Below are 21,365 nucleotides of genomic sequence, written 5' to 3' on the forward strand. Positions count from 1 at the left end.
CAGAAGCTGCAACACCATTAAACAAGAGGCGCCACTAACCAAACAACACCATGCAGACCAAGGAGATCTCCAAACAAGTCAAAGACAAAGTTGTTGAGAAATACAAGTCAGGATTGGGTTATAAAAAAAAATATCTGATGATCCCCCTCTAGGCTAATGCCAATCGTCTCCTGGACTGATAGCCTACATTTATATGGGTAGGTAGAATGCTCGAAGTATCTTCGTTTTTTCGTATTTTCTAAAGCAGTAGTGCTATTCCAATTTCATATATTTCATGTTTGCATGCTATAGCGTTACAGAGCGTTATCTTATTTGTTAGTTATATACAGTAGCGACCAAAAGTTTTGCATTTTTTTTAAAAGTGTGATTACTTCTGTCTGGTTATTGTGATGCCATTTCCCTGGTTATGAATTGAAAGTGCATGAAGTTGTCATCACGCAAGACCTTAATTTTAACCAAAATGCTTTTGAATATAGGTATGATCATTTAAAGAAAACTGACTGCCAAAACTTTTGCATATACTATTTATTGATCACAACATAGAGAGTAATTCATTGTTTATAATGCCATAGCTTAGTATTTTGTAGCATAACCTGTTGCTTTAATTACTGCATCACACCGACGGGGCATTGAAGCCACTAGGGTATTCAAGACACCGTAAGGGATCTTGCTCCATTCCATTTGCAAATCTGCAAACAATTCATCTTTATTGCTATGGGTACGGGCCCCAACTCATCACCCTAACTCATCCCAAAGGTGCTCTTTATAGGGTTTACATCAGGTGATTGGCTTGGCCTTTGCAACAGGCAAACATTTTTCTTTGCTAACCAATTTGTGACTAAATTGGATGTGTGTTTAGGATCATTGTTATTTCCATCCCCTGCCCACATTGGTTTTACCATGTGGCAGCATTACATTCTCCAGTATATCCTTGTACATGGTAGCATTCATATTTCCATCAATTCTATGAAGAAGGCCAATGGCAGATGCAGAAAAGCAGCCCCAAACCATGACATTGCCACCACCATGTTTCACTGTAGGTGTTTGGTACCTTACATCATTAAGTTTTTCAATTGGGCTGTATATATAGTGCATGCCGGCACTACCAAACAGATTGAACTTGGATTCATCCGACCACAACACCTTAGGCCAATCTGTCTCTTTCCACTGGCTGTGTTCTTTGGCAAACTCAAGTCGGAGCTTTCGTTCTTTGCAGAGATGAAAGGCTTCTTGACTGGAACTCGTGCATTCAGCCCTACTGCTCTTAGCTGTCGCACTACAGTTTAGTGACTTATTTTGACCCCATATTCTTCGTTCATTTTATGTGAAATATGTAGCAGCACATTAATGGACATCAGATACTGACTTTTTCTTAGTAATGTGATCAACTTTGAAGGAAATTTTCCATAGTCGTCCACTTCTAGCTTTGTCAGCTGTTCCATAACCTTCTTTTACTTTCTTCAATCTACGTGACGCTTGACTCTGAGAACAGTTGAATTCCATATCTACCTTTTTTGGCTTTTGCCTGACTTCACTCTCAAAATAATAAGCTTCCTGACATCTGATGATAAATGTGGCTTTGTCTTTGCCATGTTTTAACCTAAAAAAACTCTCACAAATTTTTTTTAGGCAAAATTCGACTACCTATGACAAAATATGCAAAACATTTGGCCCAGCAAATGTTGAAAACTAACACATAAAGGGATAAAACAATGTCAAACACAATTTTATTCCTTATAGCTGACAACCATTTCCTTCCAGTTTACTAAAATCACCAGGAAAATGGCAATACGACAACCAGATAGAAGTAATCACACTTTTAAAAAAAATGCAAAACTTTTGGTCGCTACTGTATGGAGGTGGCTACTCTTAGTATGCACCTGTACATACCTGGGTTTTTTTTTGGAAGTGACGGTCAGTCTTTGATATTTGAATACATAGGCTCTCTGACTGAGCACTCCACCCATCAGCTTAAGGCGGTTTTGATCACAGCAGAATCCTACCTACCCATATCAATAATTCACCAATCCTGCGCTACATTACTAGTGCAGAGAAACGAAGAGATCCATAAGTATAAAATAATCAATTTTATTTCATCAATCAATAAAAGAAAGGAAACACTATATTAAAAATATATTCGGTTAAAAAACAGAGTGCACAGTATGAGGGACTAGCACTTAACCAGGAATACAATTATAATGAAGGCTCAAAAGGTATTAAACTATCATAGTACAATACATCAGCATTTATAGAAAACTCCTTAAGAATAAGTTTATCAGCATAGTATATATGATTAATGGCTATCTATAGTATAGCGAGTGCAATATAGGATCTTATAATGGGACATAAATTAACCCTATGTTCAGATCCAAATAAATAATTCCCCAACATTAAAGGAAGCCATAGTGATGGTTAGAAATACTGAACAAAATGGGTTTTGGAGTATACGGCTTTTTACTCCTATATACTATGCTGATAAACTTGTTCTTAAGGAGTTTTCTATAAATGCTGATTTATTATACTATGATAGTTTAATAACTTATGAGCCTTCATTATAATTGTATTCCTGGTTAAGAGCTAGTCCCTCATACTGGGCACTCTGTTTTTTAACCGTATATATTTTTAATACCGTGTTTCCTATCTTTTATTGATTGATGAAATAAAATTGATTATTTTATACTTATAGATCTCTTCGTTTCTCTGCTCTAGTAATATAGCGCAGAATTGGTGAATTAGGAATTTGTTTGAAGTGCCATTTTTTTGCATATGGATATCCAGTTTTGATGCTACCCATATCAATGTAGGACCAGGAGAGGATTCACAGTAGGCTAGGTTCCCAGTAAAGAAGATCACCTTGCCGTGGCTGCGTGGCATACATGAATTGGCCAATTTATGCGCTAAGTATCTTCATTTTTCCTATTTTCTAGAGCAGTAATGCTATTCCAATTTCATATATTTAATGTTTGCATGCTATAGCGTTACAGAGTACAACTTTATTTGTTTGTCAGATTGCTGTTCACCACTGGAAACCATGTAACTTGAAGGAGCTGGAGCAGTTTTGCCTTGAGGAATGGGCAAAAATCCCAGTGGCAAGATGTGAAAAGCTCATAGAGACTTATCCAAAGTGACTTGCAGCTGTACTTGCTGCAAAAGGAGGCTCTACAAAGTACTGACTTTAGGGGGGTAAATAGTTATGCACACTGAAGTTTTCAGTTATTTTGTCCTATTTGTTGTTTGCTTCACAATAGAAAGAAATACAAATGTTAACAGTTGTAGGCATGTTCTTTACAGGAACTGATGCAAACCCTAAAAAAAGTTACATTTCAGGTTGTGAGGTAGCAAAACAGGAGAAATGCTAAGGGGGGGGGGGGGGGTGAATACTTTTGCAAGCCACTGTAATCGATCCAATTCTCTCACATGAGAGAATTGTGTGACCCCGGCCTTAGGCTTAGGATACTAATGAGATTGGTCCAACACCCTGAACTCCCACTGATAAGCTTTTATAGGCCCAGCAGTGACTGAACGTAAACCATGAACAGGGTTAGAACAGCTCAGCTCCGTTAATTGTGTAATGGCCATTGCCAAGAAATGCAACTTAGCTCCTGTATACTTCAGTAGGAACTAAACTGCAGTTCTCATCAACAGCCAATAGTGAACAGAGCTGTGCTGTCCCAGCTTCGTTCACGGTTTACATCAAGCCAACATAGCTGAAAATAGCTGATCAGTAGGGATACTGGATGCCCATTGAATTCATATTGATGTACAAATGAGTTTTCATATTATTGTGTTGTAGACAGTTGTTGTTTTCTAATGCGTACTGTATGTTTTCTGCTTTTTCCCCCCGACACTAAAAAATGAATGCCTCAAAATTAAATTGACTATGAATCTCAGCTAAAAACTAGCCTGTTAGCTTTTGTATGGAAATGGATGAAATAATCTTTGTACTACAGTCGTCATTTCCATAGGGTAAGGTTGCTTACAATCGCATGTCTACCAATGCATTACGGTCATGAAGTGAACATTGATCTACAGTATGTCTGCGTAAGATCCTGCCTGGAATGCTTTGCTGTGGACTTTAATGGAACTTGGTAGAATGAGAAGGAGAGAAAAACAAGAAGTTTAATGTCGCCTAGTCAGCTCTGGCCGTTCTCACACTAAACATAATCAAAACTTTGTACATATGTGTTCAGGAAACAGTTTGCATGTCACAAGAAAATATGGTCTTGATTAACATTGAGAGGCATTTTGAGTAATTACCACTTATGAGAAAAATAACGCATACAGTACATCACAACAAAGTCTAGCAAAAAGTTTACAAATGTATTAAAATGATGCTTAGATTATATTTGTTGACAGATGTCTTGATCATAAAATGTTTTCATGTCTTCTTCTATTTTACTTACTTGGCCACCACAAATTTTATTACACTAGTATGGTCTGCAGAGATCTGCCACTGCTCAGGAATAGAAAGTCATACACCAGTATGTTTTCTTTTCACTTTGACAGTCTTGATTTGTGATGGACACAGGTCAGTTCATGTACACAAATAGTTAACCATGATGGGTGTAAGTACCTCCCAAGTGTGGAAAGGTTAATTGGGATCAAAATGTACTAGAAGTACAAAAAATACCATAGATTCATAAAACACCACCTCATACGTAAAAGTTCTTGACTTTTCTTATTGCTTCAGTTTTTAGAAGCCTATTGTATGAAAAGAAAATCTACAGTCATGGCCGAAAGTTTTGGCACCCTTGAAATTGTTCAAGACATTGAAGTATTTCTTCCAGAAAATTATTGCAATTTCACGTTTTGTTATAAATATGTTTATTTCCTTTATATGTATTGAAACAACACAAAAAAAAAATGAGAAAAAAAGGCAAATTGGACATAATTTAGCCCAAAACCCCAAAAATGAGCCGGGCAAAATTGTTGGCACCCTCAGCTTAATATTTGGTTGCACAACCCTTTGGAATAAATAACTGCAATCCATCGCTTCCTATAACCATCAACAAGCTTCTCTCGCAACTGGAATTTTGCCCCACTCTTCTTTTGCAAACTGCTCCGGGTCTCTCATATTTGATAGGTGCCTTCTCCCAACAGCAATTTTAAGATCTCTCCAAAGGTGTTTAATGGGATTTAGATCCGGACTCATTGCTGGCAACTTCAGAACTCTCCATCGCTTTGTTTACATCCGTTTCTGGGGGCTTCTTGAAGTATCTTTGGGGTCATTGTCCTGCTTGAAGACCCATGACCTAGGATGTAAACCCAGCTTTCTGACACTGGGCACTATATTGCGATCCAAAATCTTTTGGTAATCTTCACATTTCATTATACCTTGCACACAGTCAAGGCACCCAGTGCCAGAAACAGCAAAACAACCCCAAAACATCTTTAAACCTCCACCATATTTGACTTTAGGTACTGTGTTCTTTTCTTTGTGGGCCTAATTCTGTTTTCGGTAAACAGTAGAATGATGTGCTCTATCTTGGTCTCATCTGTCCACAAGATGCTTTCCCAGAAGATTTTTGGCTTACTCACGTACATTTTGTCAAACTGCAGTCTACATTTTTTATATCTCTGTCTCAGAAGTGGAGTCCTCCTAAGTCTCTTGCCATAGAATTTCCTTTTATTCAAATGTTGATGGTTTGTTCGCACTGACACTCATGCACCCTTAGCCTGCAGGACAGCTTGAATTTCTTTGGAACTTGATTGGAGCTTCCTGAGTATCCTGCATTGCAACCTTTCATCAATTTTTCTCTGCCATTCACATCCAGGGAGATTAACTACAGTGCCATGGGTTATAAATTTCTTGATTATGTCGCCCACCGTGGACAAAGGAACAACAAGATATTTGGAGATGGACTTTTAACCTTGAGATTGTGGATATTGTTCAACAATTTTGGTTCTCAAGTCCTAAGACAGTTCTCTTCTCCTCTTTCTGTTTTTTATGCTTAGTGTGGCTCACAGAGGCACACAATGCAAAGATTGAGTCAACTTCTCTCCTTTTTATCTGGTTTCAGGAGTGATTTTGCTATTGAGGAAGTGAAGTGATTTTCCTATTGACCACTCCTGTTACTTGCCATAAGGGAGTTTGAACAAGCATCACGTGCTTGAAACAAAGTTGTTTACCCTAATTTTGGAACGGTGCTAACAATTTTGTCCAGCCCATTTTTGGAGTTTTGTGTGAAATTATGTCCAATTTGCCTTTTTTTCTCAGTTTTTTTTTGTGGTGTTCCAATACACACGAAGGAAATAAACATATATAACAAAACATGCGTAATTGCAATAATTTTCAGGGAGAAATACTTCATTTTTTGGAACAATTTCAAGGGTGTCAACACTTTCAGCAATGACTTACTGCATATAAAAATATTAACTGATGAAGAGGGACATTTTAATCAGTCCCGTCTTGTAAAACCATTTTAGATTTCCTTATTACATCTTCCTGCATTTGTATAACATCGTTAAATAATTTGGAGAAAATAACGATTGTTGGGCCATTACAGTGAGAAGCCTGACTGGATCTCACCCAATGTGTTGATTCATTTGTATAATACAACCTGTTTCTATTTTTTCTTTTTTGTGCATAAAGTAGGACATTGTTCTCATATTTTGTACTTTATTTTGCAGGAGGCATTTTGAGCAAATGGTGGTGCACTTCAAAATGGCATCTGCAGAAGAGCTTGCTCGTCATTTTGTCAGTGTGAAATCACATGTGAGACAGGACATGCTTCGAGAATTTTATACCAAAAGATATTCTGAGGTGTCAGATCTTTACCCAAATCAAGATCCTATAATTGCAAATGAAAAGAAAGAAAGCAAATCTAAGACTAATTTAAAAAAAATGAAAAGAAGAACGAAATGTATAAATACGTCTCCAAAGTACACAAGTAAAATGATTCCCACTTCTGGGAATTTGGACAATAGTGATGACTGTGCACGGAAAAATGAAATTTATTTCACAAAAATGGATCATCTCACAGACACCAGAAATACTGAACCGTCTCTTAACATGACCATGGAAAAGAGTAGTAATGACCACAAACGTAAACAGTTTCTATATACTGAGTTGAAAATGACAGAACCTGGAACAAGTTTTTCCAAAGAAATCAACTATGTCACAGACGACCACTTGTTAAAACAAGAAAGTCTGCCGGGGAAAACGAGGAAAGACTCTGTTGCTGACTTGCTTGGTGATACATCTATATTGGATGATCTTTTTAACTCTCAGGGTAATTATCGCTTGGGTGTCCCACAAACGTCTTCTCAGTGTGAACCTGCAACAACCAAACCAAGACAACGCTCTAAAGACTTCTGGGATATTCTTAATGAACAAAATGATGAAAGTATCAACAGGCTCACTGACTTGTCTGTAATTCAAAAAGTTTGTGAGTCTTCAATTTTACCTTCAGTGTCTAAAAAGGACAGCTGGAATAATTCAATGTGGGCAAAGAATGAAAAGTTCTTATGGAGGAAGAAGGAAAATACAGAAGACTGACCTCAAGATCTCCGAATTATTTGTTAAATTGCTATTGTGCAGAATTATTTTGTGTTTCAAACTAAAATATGATCTGCATGATTATATGGGTTGTGAACGAATTAAGATTTTTTAATTTTTTTTATATAGAAACTATGTTGGGGTCCTTTCAGATTGCGCTTTTCTGCTTGTTCGTGGGTCTCATCGGGGCTTGGGTCTGAACCCTCCGTAAAACAGGATTTTGATATATGAGCCGACCGGGCCATAGACTATAATGGTGCCGGCAGAGCGAAAGTGAGCTCTGACTTGCATCATTTTTGGGCGTATACTCCTACTGGAGACTGACACTCAGACGTAGTAGGCTGCATCTTTTTGCCTAGACATCTAAAAACAATCAAATCTATCCAAAGACATTGAAGTACTAGCTCTCAGTCTATAGTAAGACTAAAAATCACCCAATATGGGTAACAAATTGACCATATTGTGGCAACTACAGTTGAATCCAGAAGTTTACATACACTATATAAAAAGACACATATTCATGTTTTTCTCAATATCTGACATGAAATCAGGATAAACCTTTCCCGTTTTAGGTCAATTAGGATTACCATAATTTTTAATATTTGCCAAATGCCAGAATAATGAGAGAGAGAATGTTTTAAGGCATTTTTATTACTTACTGCAAAGTCAAAAGTTTATATAAATTTCATTAGTATTTGGTACCATTGCCCTTAAACTGAATGACGGGTCAAACGTTTGAGATATCCTTCCACAAGCTTCTCACAATAGTTCATCGGAATTTGGCCCCATTCCTCCTGACAAAACTGGTGTAACTGATCCAGGTTTGTAGATCGCCTTGCTCGCACCTGCCTTTTCAGCTTTGCCCATAAATTTTCAATAGGATTGAGATCAGGGCTTTGTGATTGCCAATCCAAAACATTGACTTTGTTATCCTTAAGCCACTTTGTTACCATTTTGGCAGTATGCTTCGGGTCATTGTCCATTTGGAAGACCCATTTCCGCCCAAGCTTTAACTTCCTGGCGGATGTCTTGAGATGTTACTTCAGTATTGCCACATAATCTTCTTTTCTCATGATGCCATCTATTTTGTGAAGTGCACCAGTCCCTCCTGCAGCAAAAAAAAATAAAAAATGATGCTGCCACCCCCGTGTTTCACAGTTGGGATGGTGTTCTTAGGCTTCCAAGCTTCTCCCTTTTCCCTCCAAGTGTAACGATGGTCATTATGCCCAAAAAGTTCAATTTTAGTTTCATCAGACCACAGGACATGTCTCCAGAAATTAAGGTCTATGTTCCTGTGTGCATTTGCAAACATTAACCTTGCTTTTTTATGTTTCTTTTGGAGCAATGATTTCTTCCTGGCAGAGTGGCCTTTTCAGCCCATGTTGATACAGTACTCGTTTCACTGTGGCAAGTGACACAATCTTACCAGCTTCCACCATCTTCTTCACAAGGTTTTTTGCTTTTGTCCTTGGGTTGATATACACATGTCGGACCAAAGCACGTTCATCTCTGGGACACAGAACCCGTCTCCTGTCTGAGCGATATGATGGCTGGACAGTCCCATCTTTTTTGTACTTGTGTATAATTGTTTGTACAGATGAACAGGGCACCTTCAGGTATCTTGAAATTGTACCCAAGGATGAGCCAGACTTGTGCAAGTCCACAATTCTCTTCCTGATATCTTGGCTGATTTCTTTAGACTTTCCCATGATGCTACACAAAGAAGCAGTGTGTTTTAGATGTGCATTAAAATACATCCACAGGTGTGTCTCTAATTAACTCAGATGTTGCCAAAAAAAACTATCAGAAGCTTCCAAACATATGACATCATCCTATGGGCAGTCCAGAATTGTTTAAAGTCGTAGTAATCTTAGTGTATGTAAATTTTCGACTTTGCAGTAAGTAATAAAAATGCCTTAAAACATTGTCTCACTCTCTTTATTCTAGCATTTGGCAAATATTAAACATTATGGTAATCCTAATTGACCTAAAACGGGAAAGGTTTATTCTGATTTCATGTCAGATATTGAGAAAAACATGCATATGTGTCTTTTTATATAGTGTATGTATACTTCTGGTTTCAACTATATACTGTGATTTTCATCACATTTCTTATGTTATGCATTATAGCTCTTGTATTTCTTTAGGCCTCATTCAGACGGCTGATGTTATTTTTCTGCATGATGTGCAACCTTATTGTATAGGTTTCTACAGTATTTGTCTTTTGTTGGATACTTTTATTTATAATGCAGGACCATATATGTATTTAATTCTGCCTATGGTTAGGACTGCATGTCCAATAGGTTACGTTTAGAACCAACATCCCGGTATGTCATTGTCTGAGTTAAAAGGGTTGTCCGGGATTAGGATGAAAATCTGCAGTTATTCTATGTGACTCAGTATGCACGCTGTCAGGATTTTCCATTGTTGCTGGTGATAGAGGACAGTCATGTGACCGCATCTATGTGATTTGAATAGTTGCAGCCACATGACGACTAGATGTGCTTGTCCTCTCTTAGTAGAAATGCATTCGGAGAGGACAAGCATGTCTAGTTGAAATGTGTCCGGCAGTATACAAACCAAATACATGTGGCTGTGACAGCCCACTTTCATCTGCAACACTGGAGAATCCTGACAGTGTGCACACTGATTGCGGTTAGGATTTAGAAGTCTGCAGTCAAATAGAGTGACTTCAGACTTTCATCACAAGCTGGACAACCAATTGAAACTCATGCAATTGTAGCGTATTGCTTTGTACTCAGACCACTATGTATAGGGGAAGCAGGAACTGAAGATTAATTTGATAAATATGCTTGTACCTCTGTAACAAATTTTGTTTTATCTTTCCTGTTGTAATATTAACTTACAATTTTCAGCCATCACATACAGTTTTATCTTAAACTTTTCACATGAATAGAGGTACCTTGTGAAAAACTGCTATCATTTATTAAAAAAAATAAAAAACCCTCCTATAGCATTTCATTATTTTTAACAGTTCAGCAGCTAACATTTTCTAAGTAAATGAAAAAGCTTTTGGAGTTCTTCTTTTCACAGCGCAATAATAAGCTATTGTTTTATTTTTTAACTCTGTTGTTTCTTTCTAATTAAAAAATCAAAAACTGAAACAAATTAGCAAAGCATTTAGCACCTACTTAGGCATATTGTAATAGTAGAAGTTTTAATTTTACTAATCTCTGTTTCTCTGATAATTACCAATAATTTGTCTCTAGATCACACCAGATACCTGTAAAATATTATACAATAGTAAAGTAATAATTATTGTTGTGCATTTATAGAATTTGTGTAGATATATTCGCGAAATCTGTTGAGCTTATTATTCATATACCTTGTTATGTTATAAAAAGTGATATTGCAATGTTGTTTGGTGCTGTGTGCCATAGTTCTAATGAGTTTGGATATGGCTATAATTTCTCAGTACATGCTTATTAACTTGGCGTTGTGGTTCACAGACGCCAGGCCGACTGTTTATGATACCATAAAGAATGAACCACCTATAGTTCACACAGATATAGAATTATGTTTGTCTCCTATTCATGGTGTCATTGGGCTTGGTACAGGATGTTTAAATGTGGGGTTAACTTCATACAAGGCGGATACGTTTGTATAATTTGCTGTTGAAACTGTTCCGTAAAAACACACCAATCTTTCTGAAGTTCTGACATGTCTGAACTTTGGACAGGGGAGACCTACAGCATTTGTCTATGTGAAGTGGTGCTAGATCTTGTGGTCTGGACGAGAGCCCAGAATAAAATCATCTCAAATCTGATATGTACATTTTAAGTTAAGGATAGCAAATTTGCTCAAGCTTCACTTTGTCTATCTGGAAAAATGACATAAATCTATTGCAATGCTTGAAGAAAATCATTAATCACCGGGTACCTGCTGCTGGAAGTACCTTTTAAGTAGAATATATCAACTGTACCACTCTTTAATTCAAGTATTAAGACCTTGTATTTACAAGACATCAAGAAACAAGTAATGTCTCAACTTGAATCACTTAGGAATAGCTTTCGTTTGCAGTGTCTTACCATTATGGATAGAAATTTGTGATCTTACTTTGAAGTATTTGTATACCAGAATGCAATTTTTCATTAGTACAAAACTGTGTAATACACTATAAACACAATATAAAAAGGTTATTGGCTATATTTCTTCTAAAATAGAGTGAATACTGTAGAGAATACAATTTAATGTTGACATGTTTTATGTGTATATCCTTCTTAGGCCATGGCCCCACTATCAGTATTTGGTCAGTATTCAGTCAGTATTTTTTCTCAGGAGTGGGGGCCAAAACCAGGCGAGGAACAATCAGAGAAAAAGTATAATAGAAACAAGTCACCAATTCTGCATTTATCACCCACTCCTGAGAAAAAATACTGACCGAATACGATAGTGGGGCCGTGGCCTTAAAGTGGTTTTCCCCACCATATAAAATGGCCACATTCTGCGGGCTTATTCCATCAGTTTTGAACAGTAAAGGTATAACTCCTGGGACCCCTAAGAAACCCTCTCCATTGCCGAATTCCTTGGCCGTCTCTGTCATGAATCTGTTGCAGTTCCTTGCACAGTGGGTAGCTGACAGCAGCATTGTGAAGGAGACATGATAAAAAGGGAACCTGTCATAGCGATTTTACAAATCACACTAGTGACATGACTGTTTTTGCCCTAGATGAACAATATAAATGATACCCATTTGGAAGCACATTGGGGCAGTGTAAACGCATTCCCAGTGTATTGACGCCTCTTCGAATGCACTTCCAGGTTAATTTTCATGTGGCTATAAAGTTTGACTTATCTTGGAGGGCACATCAAAGTGCTACAAAACAAGTAACATTTTTATTGTTGTTCTAAGACCTACCACACTGGTGATAGATCTGTAAAGTCCTTTTATCTCCAGATTGCATGTTGTAGCAATAAAAAATTACAATTACAAAATGCGAATATCACTTTTTACCTTGTAAATAATATGCACTCTTGAATTAACCCTGAGTTACAGCTTGTATCATAGCCCAGAACTTTAATTCTAATTCTTCTGGCTCAAAATTTCACCATTCTTTTCTCTATGCAAATTGCTTCTTCAGAGAGGAAGAGGACTAGAACTGTAGCGCCACCTATTGGAAGCAGCAATCCTAAAAGTCACTATTGACCCATTAATGAGCCTTGACATATGACTTGGGATAAAAGCCAAATCAGGATCTCAATTTTCAGACACGGTGTTTCGGGGTATTGAGATTCTGATTTGGCTTTTATCCTAAGTCATATGTTTCTGAAGAGGCAATTTGCATACTTAATTTCCCAGAGGAGCATGCATGGCATATATAAGCCTCCTCACTCTTCCATGCCAAGCTCTTCCAAGCCTCCTCACTCTCCACAAGGACAAACGTTACCCCTAGATACCATTCTTTTCTTACATTCTAGAAAGTGAAATCATTTTATCTAGCACTGTATAGAGATGAGCAGACCTGATGAGATTCCAATTTGCGAAATAATTTTGATTGTTATAGAGAAATTCAATTTGTAGCCATTTTATTCGCCAGAGCATAATATAGCTATGTTCACACATTGTGTTTTTGCTACATTTCTTTCTGCAGGTAAAACCTGCTTTCTTGGCAGTGTAGAGGGTGCTTAGAAAAAGCAGGTTTTGGTGTGTTTTTGCTGCTTTTTTGGGGCATTTTTGCTGTGTTTTCTTGGGTGCAGATTACATGTTATTTGTCTACAGTACGTTTAATAAAGTTAGTTTTAGTCACCAAAAATGCAGCAAAAATTGCAGGGGAGGCTTCGAACGCAAGCTCTGATGGGACCCACTAAGCGCAATGGGAAAGCACTCTTAGACTTGCTCTTAGGTGATAATTTTTCTTTATTGGCAAAACCTTTTTAACTGATCTTGGTATTGCACAGGTATTAATGTCTCTATTTACTACTGTCCTACAATTGCAAAGTAGGTCCATGTCATCTATTACATACCCCTTTTATCCAATAGGAAACCCTGAAGCATCATTACCAATGGTAGGAGGATCCAGTGATACTTTATCAATAATACAGGCCGGGTCAAGAGCGGAATTTTTAGAATGTTAACAAAAGCTCTTTTAAATCCCAGCATGGCAACCGGAGTAAATCAGTTTGTTTCTGTCTTGAATATTCATTGACATATACTGTTTTATCAGCATGTCTTGGTTTAATGCAGAATAAATATATATTTTTCTTGGGTGACTGAAAAAGTATAATTACTGCATTCATTCCCAGCCAGCAACCTTGGGAGTAAACCATACTTTAAACCGCCACAGACAGATCCAAACCACAGAGAGGCTGGAATTTTTGGGGGCTTAGTGGTGGGTGGGAGACAGGGTCACAGCTAATTGTGTCAGGACTTATATCATGGTTACATTATGAGCAGAACACACAAATCACAAGTATATTATCATAACAAATTAAGCTGCTGATACAGGTTCTAATCCATGTTCATTTATTATTATGAGTTCAACTTTCTCTTTGTTTGACAGTTGTAATCGTAAAGCAGGTAAATCATTACTCAATTCTCTGTGTTTTTTCCAACACTTTATATATCATCCATATTGTATTTTGCTCTTGTTCTGTATAAGCAGTGGTCATTTATCATGAGGAGGAAGGTAAGGAAATTACCAATTATGGTGAGTGACGGATTCATAGAGGTTGCTTCCTACCATTAAGTTAACTCCTTATTTTATATGGTTATGTCAGGACTCCTATTAGTTGTTGGTTATCTTTATTTTTATAGTCTTAATTCTTGATAATTAAACTAAGACTTTATTGCTAAGGAGTCATTCATTTTCATCTACACAATGACTTTAGGAGGAAAGCACCGCAAGTAGTACTATGATTTTCTATGTACTAGAAGTGTAATGTGTTTTATGTCTTGTGAACTTTAATAGTTATATGAACTATAATAGGTATCAATATAGGTATTTCAATTTGCTGATAATGTGTATATATTTATACAGTTCTACATATGCTCAAAGGGTTAGATTATGACGTTATTTTTCCTGCATGTTGAATGTCATACAAAGAAAAACAAATGTTATGATTTTTGTTGTTCATTTGACCTTCTAAAACACTGCAATAAAAAAGTATTTAAAAGTCTTATGAACCACTAAACAATATTAATAATGGTAACAGGGTTCCAAAAATGCATCTGCTAAAAAAGAAAACAAGTTCTCACACTGCTTGGTCAAGAAAAGGCTAGAAAACAAATGAAAAATGGGGTTATAGAAAAATAAGATTAACTGTTCCGACAACAGAAAAAGAGAATGCTTGTTCTTTAAAGGTGGTAAAAATTATTTTCTAAAATAACAACTGAAGCCATATTTAGCTTACAGATATCCCTATCACAATGGATTCAACTAGTGATGAGCGAGTTTAACCCTTTCACCGAGCATGCTTGGGTGCTTACCGAGTAGCTTCGGCATGCTCGTATATTATGTTCGAGTCCCTGCGTCTGCATGATTTACTGCTGTAAGACAGCCCTAACACATGTGAGGATTCCCTAACAAACAGGCAATCCCTGCATGTGTTCAGGCTGTCTCACAACTGTAAATCACGCAGACTCAGGGATTCGAACATAATATACAAGCATGCCGAAGATACTCAGTAAGCCCCCGAGCATGCTTGGTGAAAGGGTTAAACGAGCATGATCGCTCATCACTAGTTACAACACTTCCCTGTCTTCCACTGTGATTTTTTGGGCTTTTAAAAATCTGCTTGTTTACTTTTAAGATTCCTCAGTTGGCAATTGAGCCTTTGGTCCATGGTCCCCTGCTGGTCTGTGTTTACTATTATGAAGCTGTTATACTAGGACCTGGTCTTGACTTCCATTTTCCATAGCGACAGAAGCCCAACCAGTTGATCTTTGACTGCAATGGCTTATTGCAAATTTGCATAGTCATTGACTGAAGTGGTCATATGATGTAACCATTGATCATTGGTACTGACTTGGACTTATCTGCTTTTTCATGCTTTCTTATCTGCTTCTGGCAGATTTTTTCCAATGCATCAGAAAAAGACTATTAAATAAAACTAATTTATCTTTGTTATTGCACTATCACTTCATGTAAAAAAAAAAATGAAAATACTTAAAACATCTTTATGAGAAATATCCTTAATAGTTCTAAAATATGTTTGGTATATGATGTGATGAAAGGAATTAGTGGATAAGTCGATTTATGTGTGCATTTTAACCCTTTCGCAACCTTAGGTTTTGTCGTTTTTGCTTTTTCGTTTTTTGCTCCCCTTGTTCCCAGAGCCATAGCTTTTTTATTTTTTGGTCAATATGGCCGTGTGAGGGCTTATTTTTTGCGGGACGAGTTGTACTTTTCAACGCCATTACTAGTTTTACCATATCGTGTACGGGAAAACGGGAAAAAAATTGCGGTAAAATTGCAAAAAAAGTGCAATACCACAGTTGTTTTTTATTTTTTTTTTTTTACCACGTTCACTGAATGCTAAAACTGACCTGCCATTCTTATTCTCCAGGTCATTACGAGTTCGTAGACACCAAACATGTATAGGTTCTTTTATATTTAAGTGGTGAAAAAAATTCCAAAATTTTGTAAAAAATAAATAAATATAGCGCCTTTTTCCGAGACCTGTAGCGTCTCCATTTTTCGTGATCTGGGGCTGGGTGAGGGCTTATTTTTTGCGCGCCGGGCTGACGTTTTTATTGATAACATTTTGGGGTAGATCCGATGTTTTGATCGCCCGTTATTGCATTTTATTGCAATTTTGCGGCAACCAAAAAACGTAATTCTGGCGTTTAGAATTTTTTTCTCGTTGCACCGTTTACCGATCGGATTAATTCTTTTTTTATATTGATAGATCGGGCAATTCTGAACGCGGCGATACCAAATATGTCTATGTAGGGTTTTTTTTATATTTTATTTTGAATGGGGTGAAAGGGGGGTGATTTAAACTTTTATATTTTTTTTATATTTTTAAAAACTTTTTTTTTCTCTTACTGCATGCTTCAATAGTCTCCATAGGAGACTAGAAGCAGCAGTTGTCTGATCGGCTCTGCTACATACAGGGGACCTGCAGATCCCCTGCATGCAGCAGAAATGGTCCTGTGCTATGAGCGCCGACCACTAGGTGGCGCTCATAGCGACCAGATCATGACAACCACAGGCGTCTGATCGGTGACCCGCGATCACGTGACGGGGTCGCCGATGGGCGGGGCTTATGACGCGCAACCCGGAAGCGCGCGTTAAATGCCGCTGTCGGAGATTGACAGCGGCATTTAACATGTTAACAGCCGCGGGTGGATCGCGATTCCACCCGCGGCTGTTGCGGACACATGTCAGCTGTAAGAATCAGCTGACATGTGCTCGGTTCAGTGAGGGCTCAGCGCAGCAGCCCTCACTGAACGGGGGGGTACGCAAATGTGCGTACTAAGACGTCATGGGTTGTAAAGGGGTTAATATTAATCACAAAAAAAAACTGTAGCTAAAAGGATATGTTACACATATGCAGGCTACCAGGGTGTTGAGGCGGTATGCTCACCTATAAGAGATGTGCTACTACCAGGCACAACTGTGTTTCGAAACCTTGAGGTATGTAAGAATCAGCTGCAGCTCTTCTCATCTAACCTGGTCAGCTGGAGGACATTATGGTTGGATCCAAAGATAATTAAATGGTAAAGAAGAGTGGGAGTAACACAGCACTGCTGAAGATTAGGAAGAATCCAGGGTATCCGTACAAAGCATTTATTCGACATTCATAAAAACGGCCACACATTTTGCCACTGAACAGTGCCTTCTTCAGGTCAAGGCTACAAAATGTAAGGATACCTCGCGTTCTTTGTAATCTTTACCAGCGCTGTGTTACTCCAACTCTTTTTTTTAAATATGATATTTATGACTGTTTTGCTTTGTATATGGATATTGTAACGCACCGTTCACATTCTTGTAGTAAGTTGCAATATTATTGTTAAGTACTTCTTGCTGTAGGTTTAGAGCTCAACAATGTCTGTCATCATGTACGTTTTTGGGGAGGTAACCATACTATTATATGTGTGAGAAAGAGGAAGCTGCAATCATGATGTAGCGCTGTGTGTGGTCTGAGGTTCCAGCCCTGAGGAGAGAATGCCTGTTCCTGGCTACAACATGACTTTTTCATGATTGAAAGAGCTCCTTCTCCACTGTCTATAGCACTGCAGGAAAGGATCCAGTTTTTCTGTGGGCAGACTGCTACTATCAGCAGAAAACAGCTTATTTAGTTAGGCAGTTTTAATAGTTAAACAAAATAATCTCAGGAACATTTTTGTGCAGTTGTGGCTGGTAAGGAAAGCAAAATATGCAATATTAATATCCTGTGTCTAACCTCTTGAGTTAGAATAGTATTGCCGGGTGCGTCTTCTAGTATACATAGAGATGCCAGTCAGTAATGTACTGTACACTCGGTTGAACATCTATTTGTAAATGCTAATATCATGGAAAACGTAATCATGACTTAAGTTTTTCTGTATTATCATAAATGGAAAAAGATAATTTCTTACCACATAAAACCAAAGCTCTGTCTATAAATTAGGGAAAAAATACCATAATGTTATCTTTAACCTTTTTGTATTCACGTCTATGCCTTTTCACAACTTTCCTAATGCTACAATTACTAATTTCTGTTTTGTTTTTTTGTATTCTCATGATTAATTTAAAAAAAGTTAGAATAATGAGAATAATGTAGAACAACTTTTCAGATGTGCAGTAACTTTAGATATGATGTGAGGACTGAATAGCTATATTTTTTGTAGTAGCAATGTGGGTCAAAGCTGAACAGGGTCTAACAGATGAGCGTCTAATCGCCCACACTGTTCTGACGTGGCAGACTCTATGTGGAAGGTTAAGGGGCTACACAAAATTACTGTCTAGTCAGTAGACTGGACAGTCTTTTAAAATAACAACATTGATTATTTATTAAACTTGTTAACCTGGTCTCTCTGCATTGTAAGCTCACAGAGGTTAGTAACCAGTTCAGGGATTCTGTTTTCTCTATATTAGACCTGGTCTGCATTGCCAATAATTATAGAATACTCCGCTCTAGCAGATCTCATACAAAGTATAAGCTATAAAGTAGATACTAGAAGTGTTAGTCCATGAGGATCCAGGAGCCAAGGTTCCTCCGTCCTTCCCTGGTTATTAACCCCTTCACCCCTGAGCCTGTTTGCACCTTCATAACCAGGCCAAATTTTACAATTCTCACCACTGTCACTTTATGAGGTAATAACTCTGGAACGCTTCAAGGGATCCGACTGATTCTGAGATTTTTTTCGTGACATATTCTACTTCATGATAGTGGTAAAATTTGTTCGAAATGACTTGCGTTTATTTGTGAAAAAATTAGAAAGTTGTCGAAAATTCGGAAAATGTAGCAATTTTCAAAGTTTTAATTTTTATGACCCTAAATCAGAGAGTTATGTCACGCAAAATACCTAATACTTAACATTTCCTACATGTCTACTTTACATTAGCACTATTTTTGAAACATCATTTTTTTGTTAGGAATTTAGGAGGATTAAAAGTTGACCAGCGATTTCTCATTTTTACATCAAAATTTACAAAACCATTTTTTTAAGGGGCCACATCACATTTTAAGTGACTTTGAAAATACCCAAAAGTGACACCATTCTAAAAACTGCACCCCTTAAGGTACTCAAAACCACATTCAAGAAGTTTATTAACCCTTCAGGTGCTTCACAGGAACTGAAGCGATGTGGAAGGAAAAAATGAACATTTAACTTTTTTTAACAAAAAATTTACTTTAGACCCAAATCTTTTTATTTTCACAATGGTAAGAGGAGAAAATTGACCCCAAAATTTGTTGTGTAATTTCTCCTCAGTACGCCGATACCTATTATGTGAGGGAAAATTACCGCTTGAGTTCACGGCAGGGCGCGGAAGGGAAGGAGTGCCATTAGACTTTTGGAGCAAAAAATTGTCTATAATCATTAGCGGACGCCATGTTGCGTTTGGAGAGCCGCTAATGTGCCTCAACAGTGGAAAGCCCCCACAAGTGACCCCATTTTGGAAACTAGACCCCTCAAGGAATGTATCTAGATGTGTAGTGAGCACCTTGCACCCCCAGGTGCTTCATAGAAGTTTATGACGTAGAGCCGTGAAAATGAAAAATCCCATTTTTACCACAAAAATGTTTTTAGCCCCAATTTTTTTATTTGCACTTGAGTAACAGGAGAAAATGGACCCCAAAATTTGTTATGCAATTTATTCTGAGTATGCAGATACCCCATATGTGGGGGAAAACTACTTTTAGGGCACATGACAGGGCTCAGAAAGAGTGACGTTTTGGAACGCAGACTTTGATGGAATAGTCTGTGGATGTCATGTTCCATTTGGAGAGCCCCTGATGTGCCTAAACAGTGGAAACCTCCCCAAGTGACATGTGTTGAGCACCTTGAAACCACAGGTGCTTCACAGAATTTTACAACGTTCATATGTGAAAATGAAAAAAAATTATATTTCTCACGAAAATGTTGTTGTAGCCCCAAATTTTTTCATATTCACAAGAATAGCAGGAGAAAATTAACCCCAAAATTTGTTGTGCAATTTCTCCTGAGTATACCAGTACCCCATATGTGGTCGAAAACTACTTTTGAGGCACAGCTCAGACAACAAAAAGCGCCATATTGGAGTTCGGATTTTGCTGTACTAGTTTGAGGGTGCCATGTCACCTTGGCGGAGCCCCTGATGTGCTAGAACAGTGGAAACCCCCCAAAAGTGACCCAATTTTGCAAACTACACCTCTCAATGAATTCATATAGGGGTGTAATGATCATTTTGATACCACAGGTGTGTCACAGAATTTTACAGTTAGGTCCATATATATTTGGACAGAGACAACATTTTTCTAATTTTGATTCTAGACATTACCACAATGAATTTTAAACAAAACAATTCAGATGCAGTTGAAGTTCAGACTTTCAGCTTTCATTTGAAGGTATCCACATTAAAATTGAATGAAGGGTTTAGGAGTTTCAGCTCCTTAACATGTGCCATCCTGTTTTTAAAGGGACCAAAAGTAATTGGACAGATTAAATACTTGTAAATAAAATGTTCATTTTAAGTACTTGGTTGAAAACCCTTTGTTGGCAATGACTGCCTGAAGTCTTGAACTCATGGACATCACCAGACGCTGTGTTTCCTCCTTTTTGATGCTCTGCCATGCCTTTACTGCGGTGGTTTTCAGTTGCTGTTTGTTTGTGGGCCTTTCTGTCTGAAGTTTAGTCTTTAACAACTGAAATGCATGCTCAATTGGGTTGAGATCAGGTGACTGACTTGGCCATTCAAGAATATTCCACTTCTTTGCTTTAATAAACTCCTGGGTTGCTTTGGCTTTATGTTTTCGGTCATTGTCCATCTGTAGTATGAAATGACTACCAATCAGTTTGGCTGCATTTGGCTGGATCTGAGCACACAGTATGGCTCTAAATACATCAGAATTCATTCGGCTGCTTCTGTCCTATGTCACATCATCAATAAACACTAGTGACCCAGTGCCACTGGCAGCCATGCATGCCCAAGCCATCACACTGCCTCTGCCGTGTTTTACAGATGATGTGGTATGCTTTGGATCATGAACTGTACCACGCCTTCGCCATACTTTTCTCTTTCCATCATTCTTGTAGAAGTTGATCTTGGTTTCATCTGTCCAAAGAATGTTCTTCCAGAACTGTGCTGGCTTTTTTAGATGTTTTTTAACAAAGTCCAGTCTAGCTTTTTTATTCTTGATGCTTATGAGTGGCTTGCACCGTGCAGTGAACCCTCTGTATTTACTTTCATGCAGTCTTCTCTTTATGGTAGATTTGGAT

General features: G+C 37.7%; 1 protein-coding gene across 1 annotated transcript in view; it reads left to right on the forward strand.

The window, feature by feature from the left end:
* Positions 1-8,034, forward strand: part of ERCC6L2 (ERCC excision repair 6 like 2) — a 155,338-nt gene extending 147,304 nt beyond the window's left edge. Inside the window, exon 19 of the mRNA XM_073670981.1 lies at positions 6,631-8,034. Coding sequence (XP_073527082.1) covers positions 6,631-7,498 — 868 coding nt within the window. The 3' untranslated portion in view covers positions 7,499-8,034. The remainder of the gene's footprint in view (positions 1-6,630) is intronic.
* Positions 8,035-21,365: the final 13,331 nt, after the last annotated feature.

Source organism: Phyllobates terribilis, unplaced genomic scaffold, assembly GCF_046119375.1.
Source record: "Phyllobates terribilis strain yellow unplaced genomic scaffold, ASM4611937v1 Scaffold_1__5_contigs__length_1240528914, whole genome shotgun sequence".
Classification (NCBI taxonomy): domain Eukaryota; kingdom Metazoa; phylum Chordata; class Amphibia; order Anura; family Dendrobatidae; genus Phyllobates; species Phyllobates terribilis.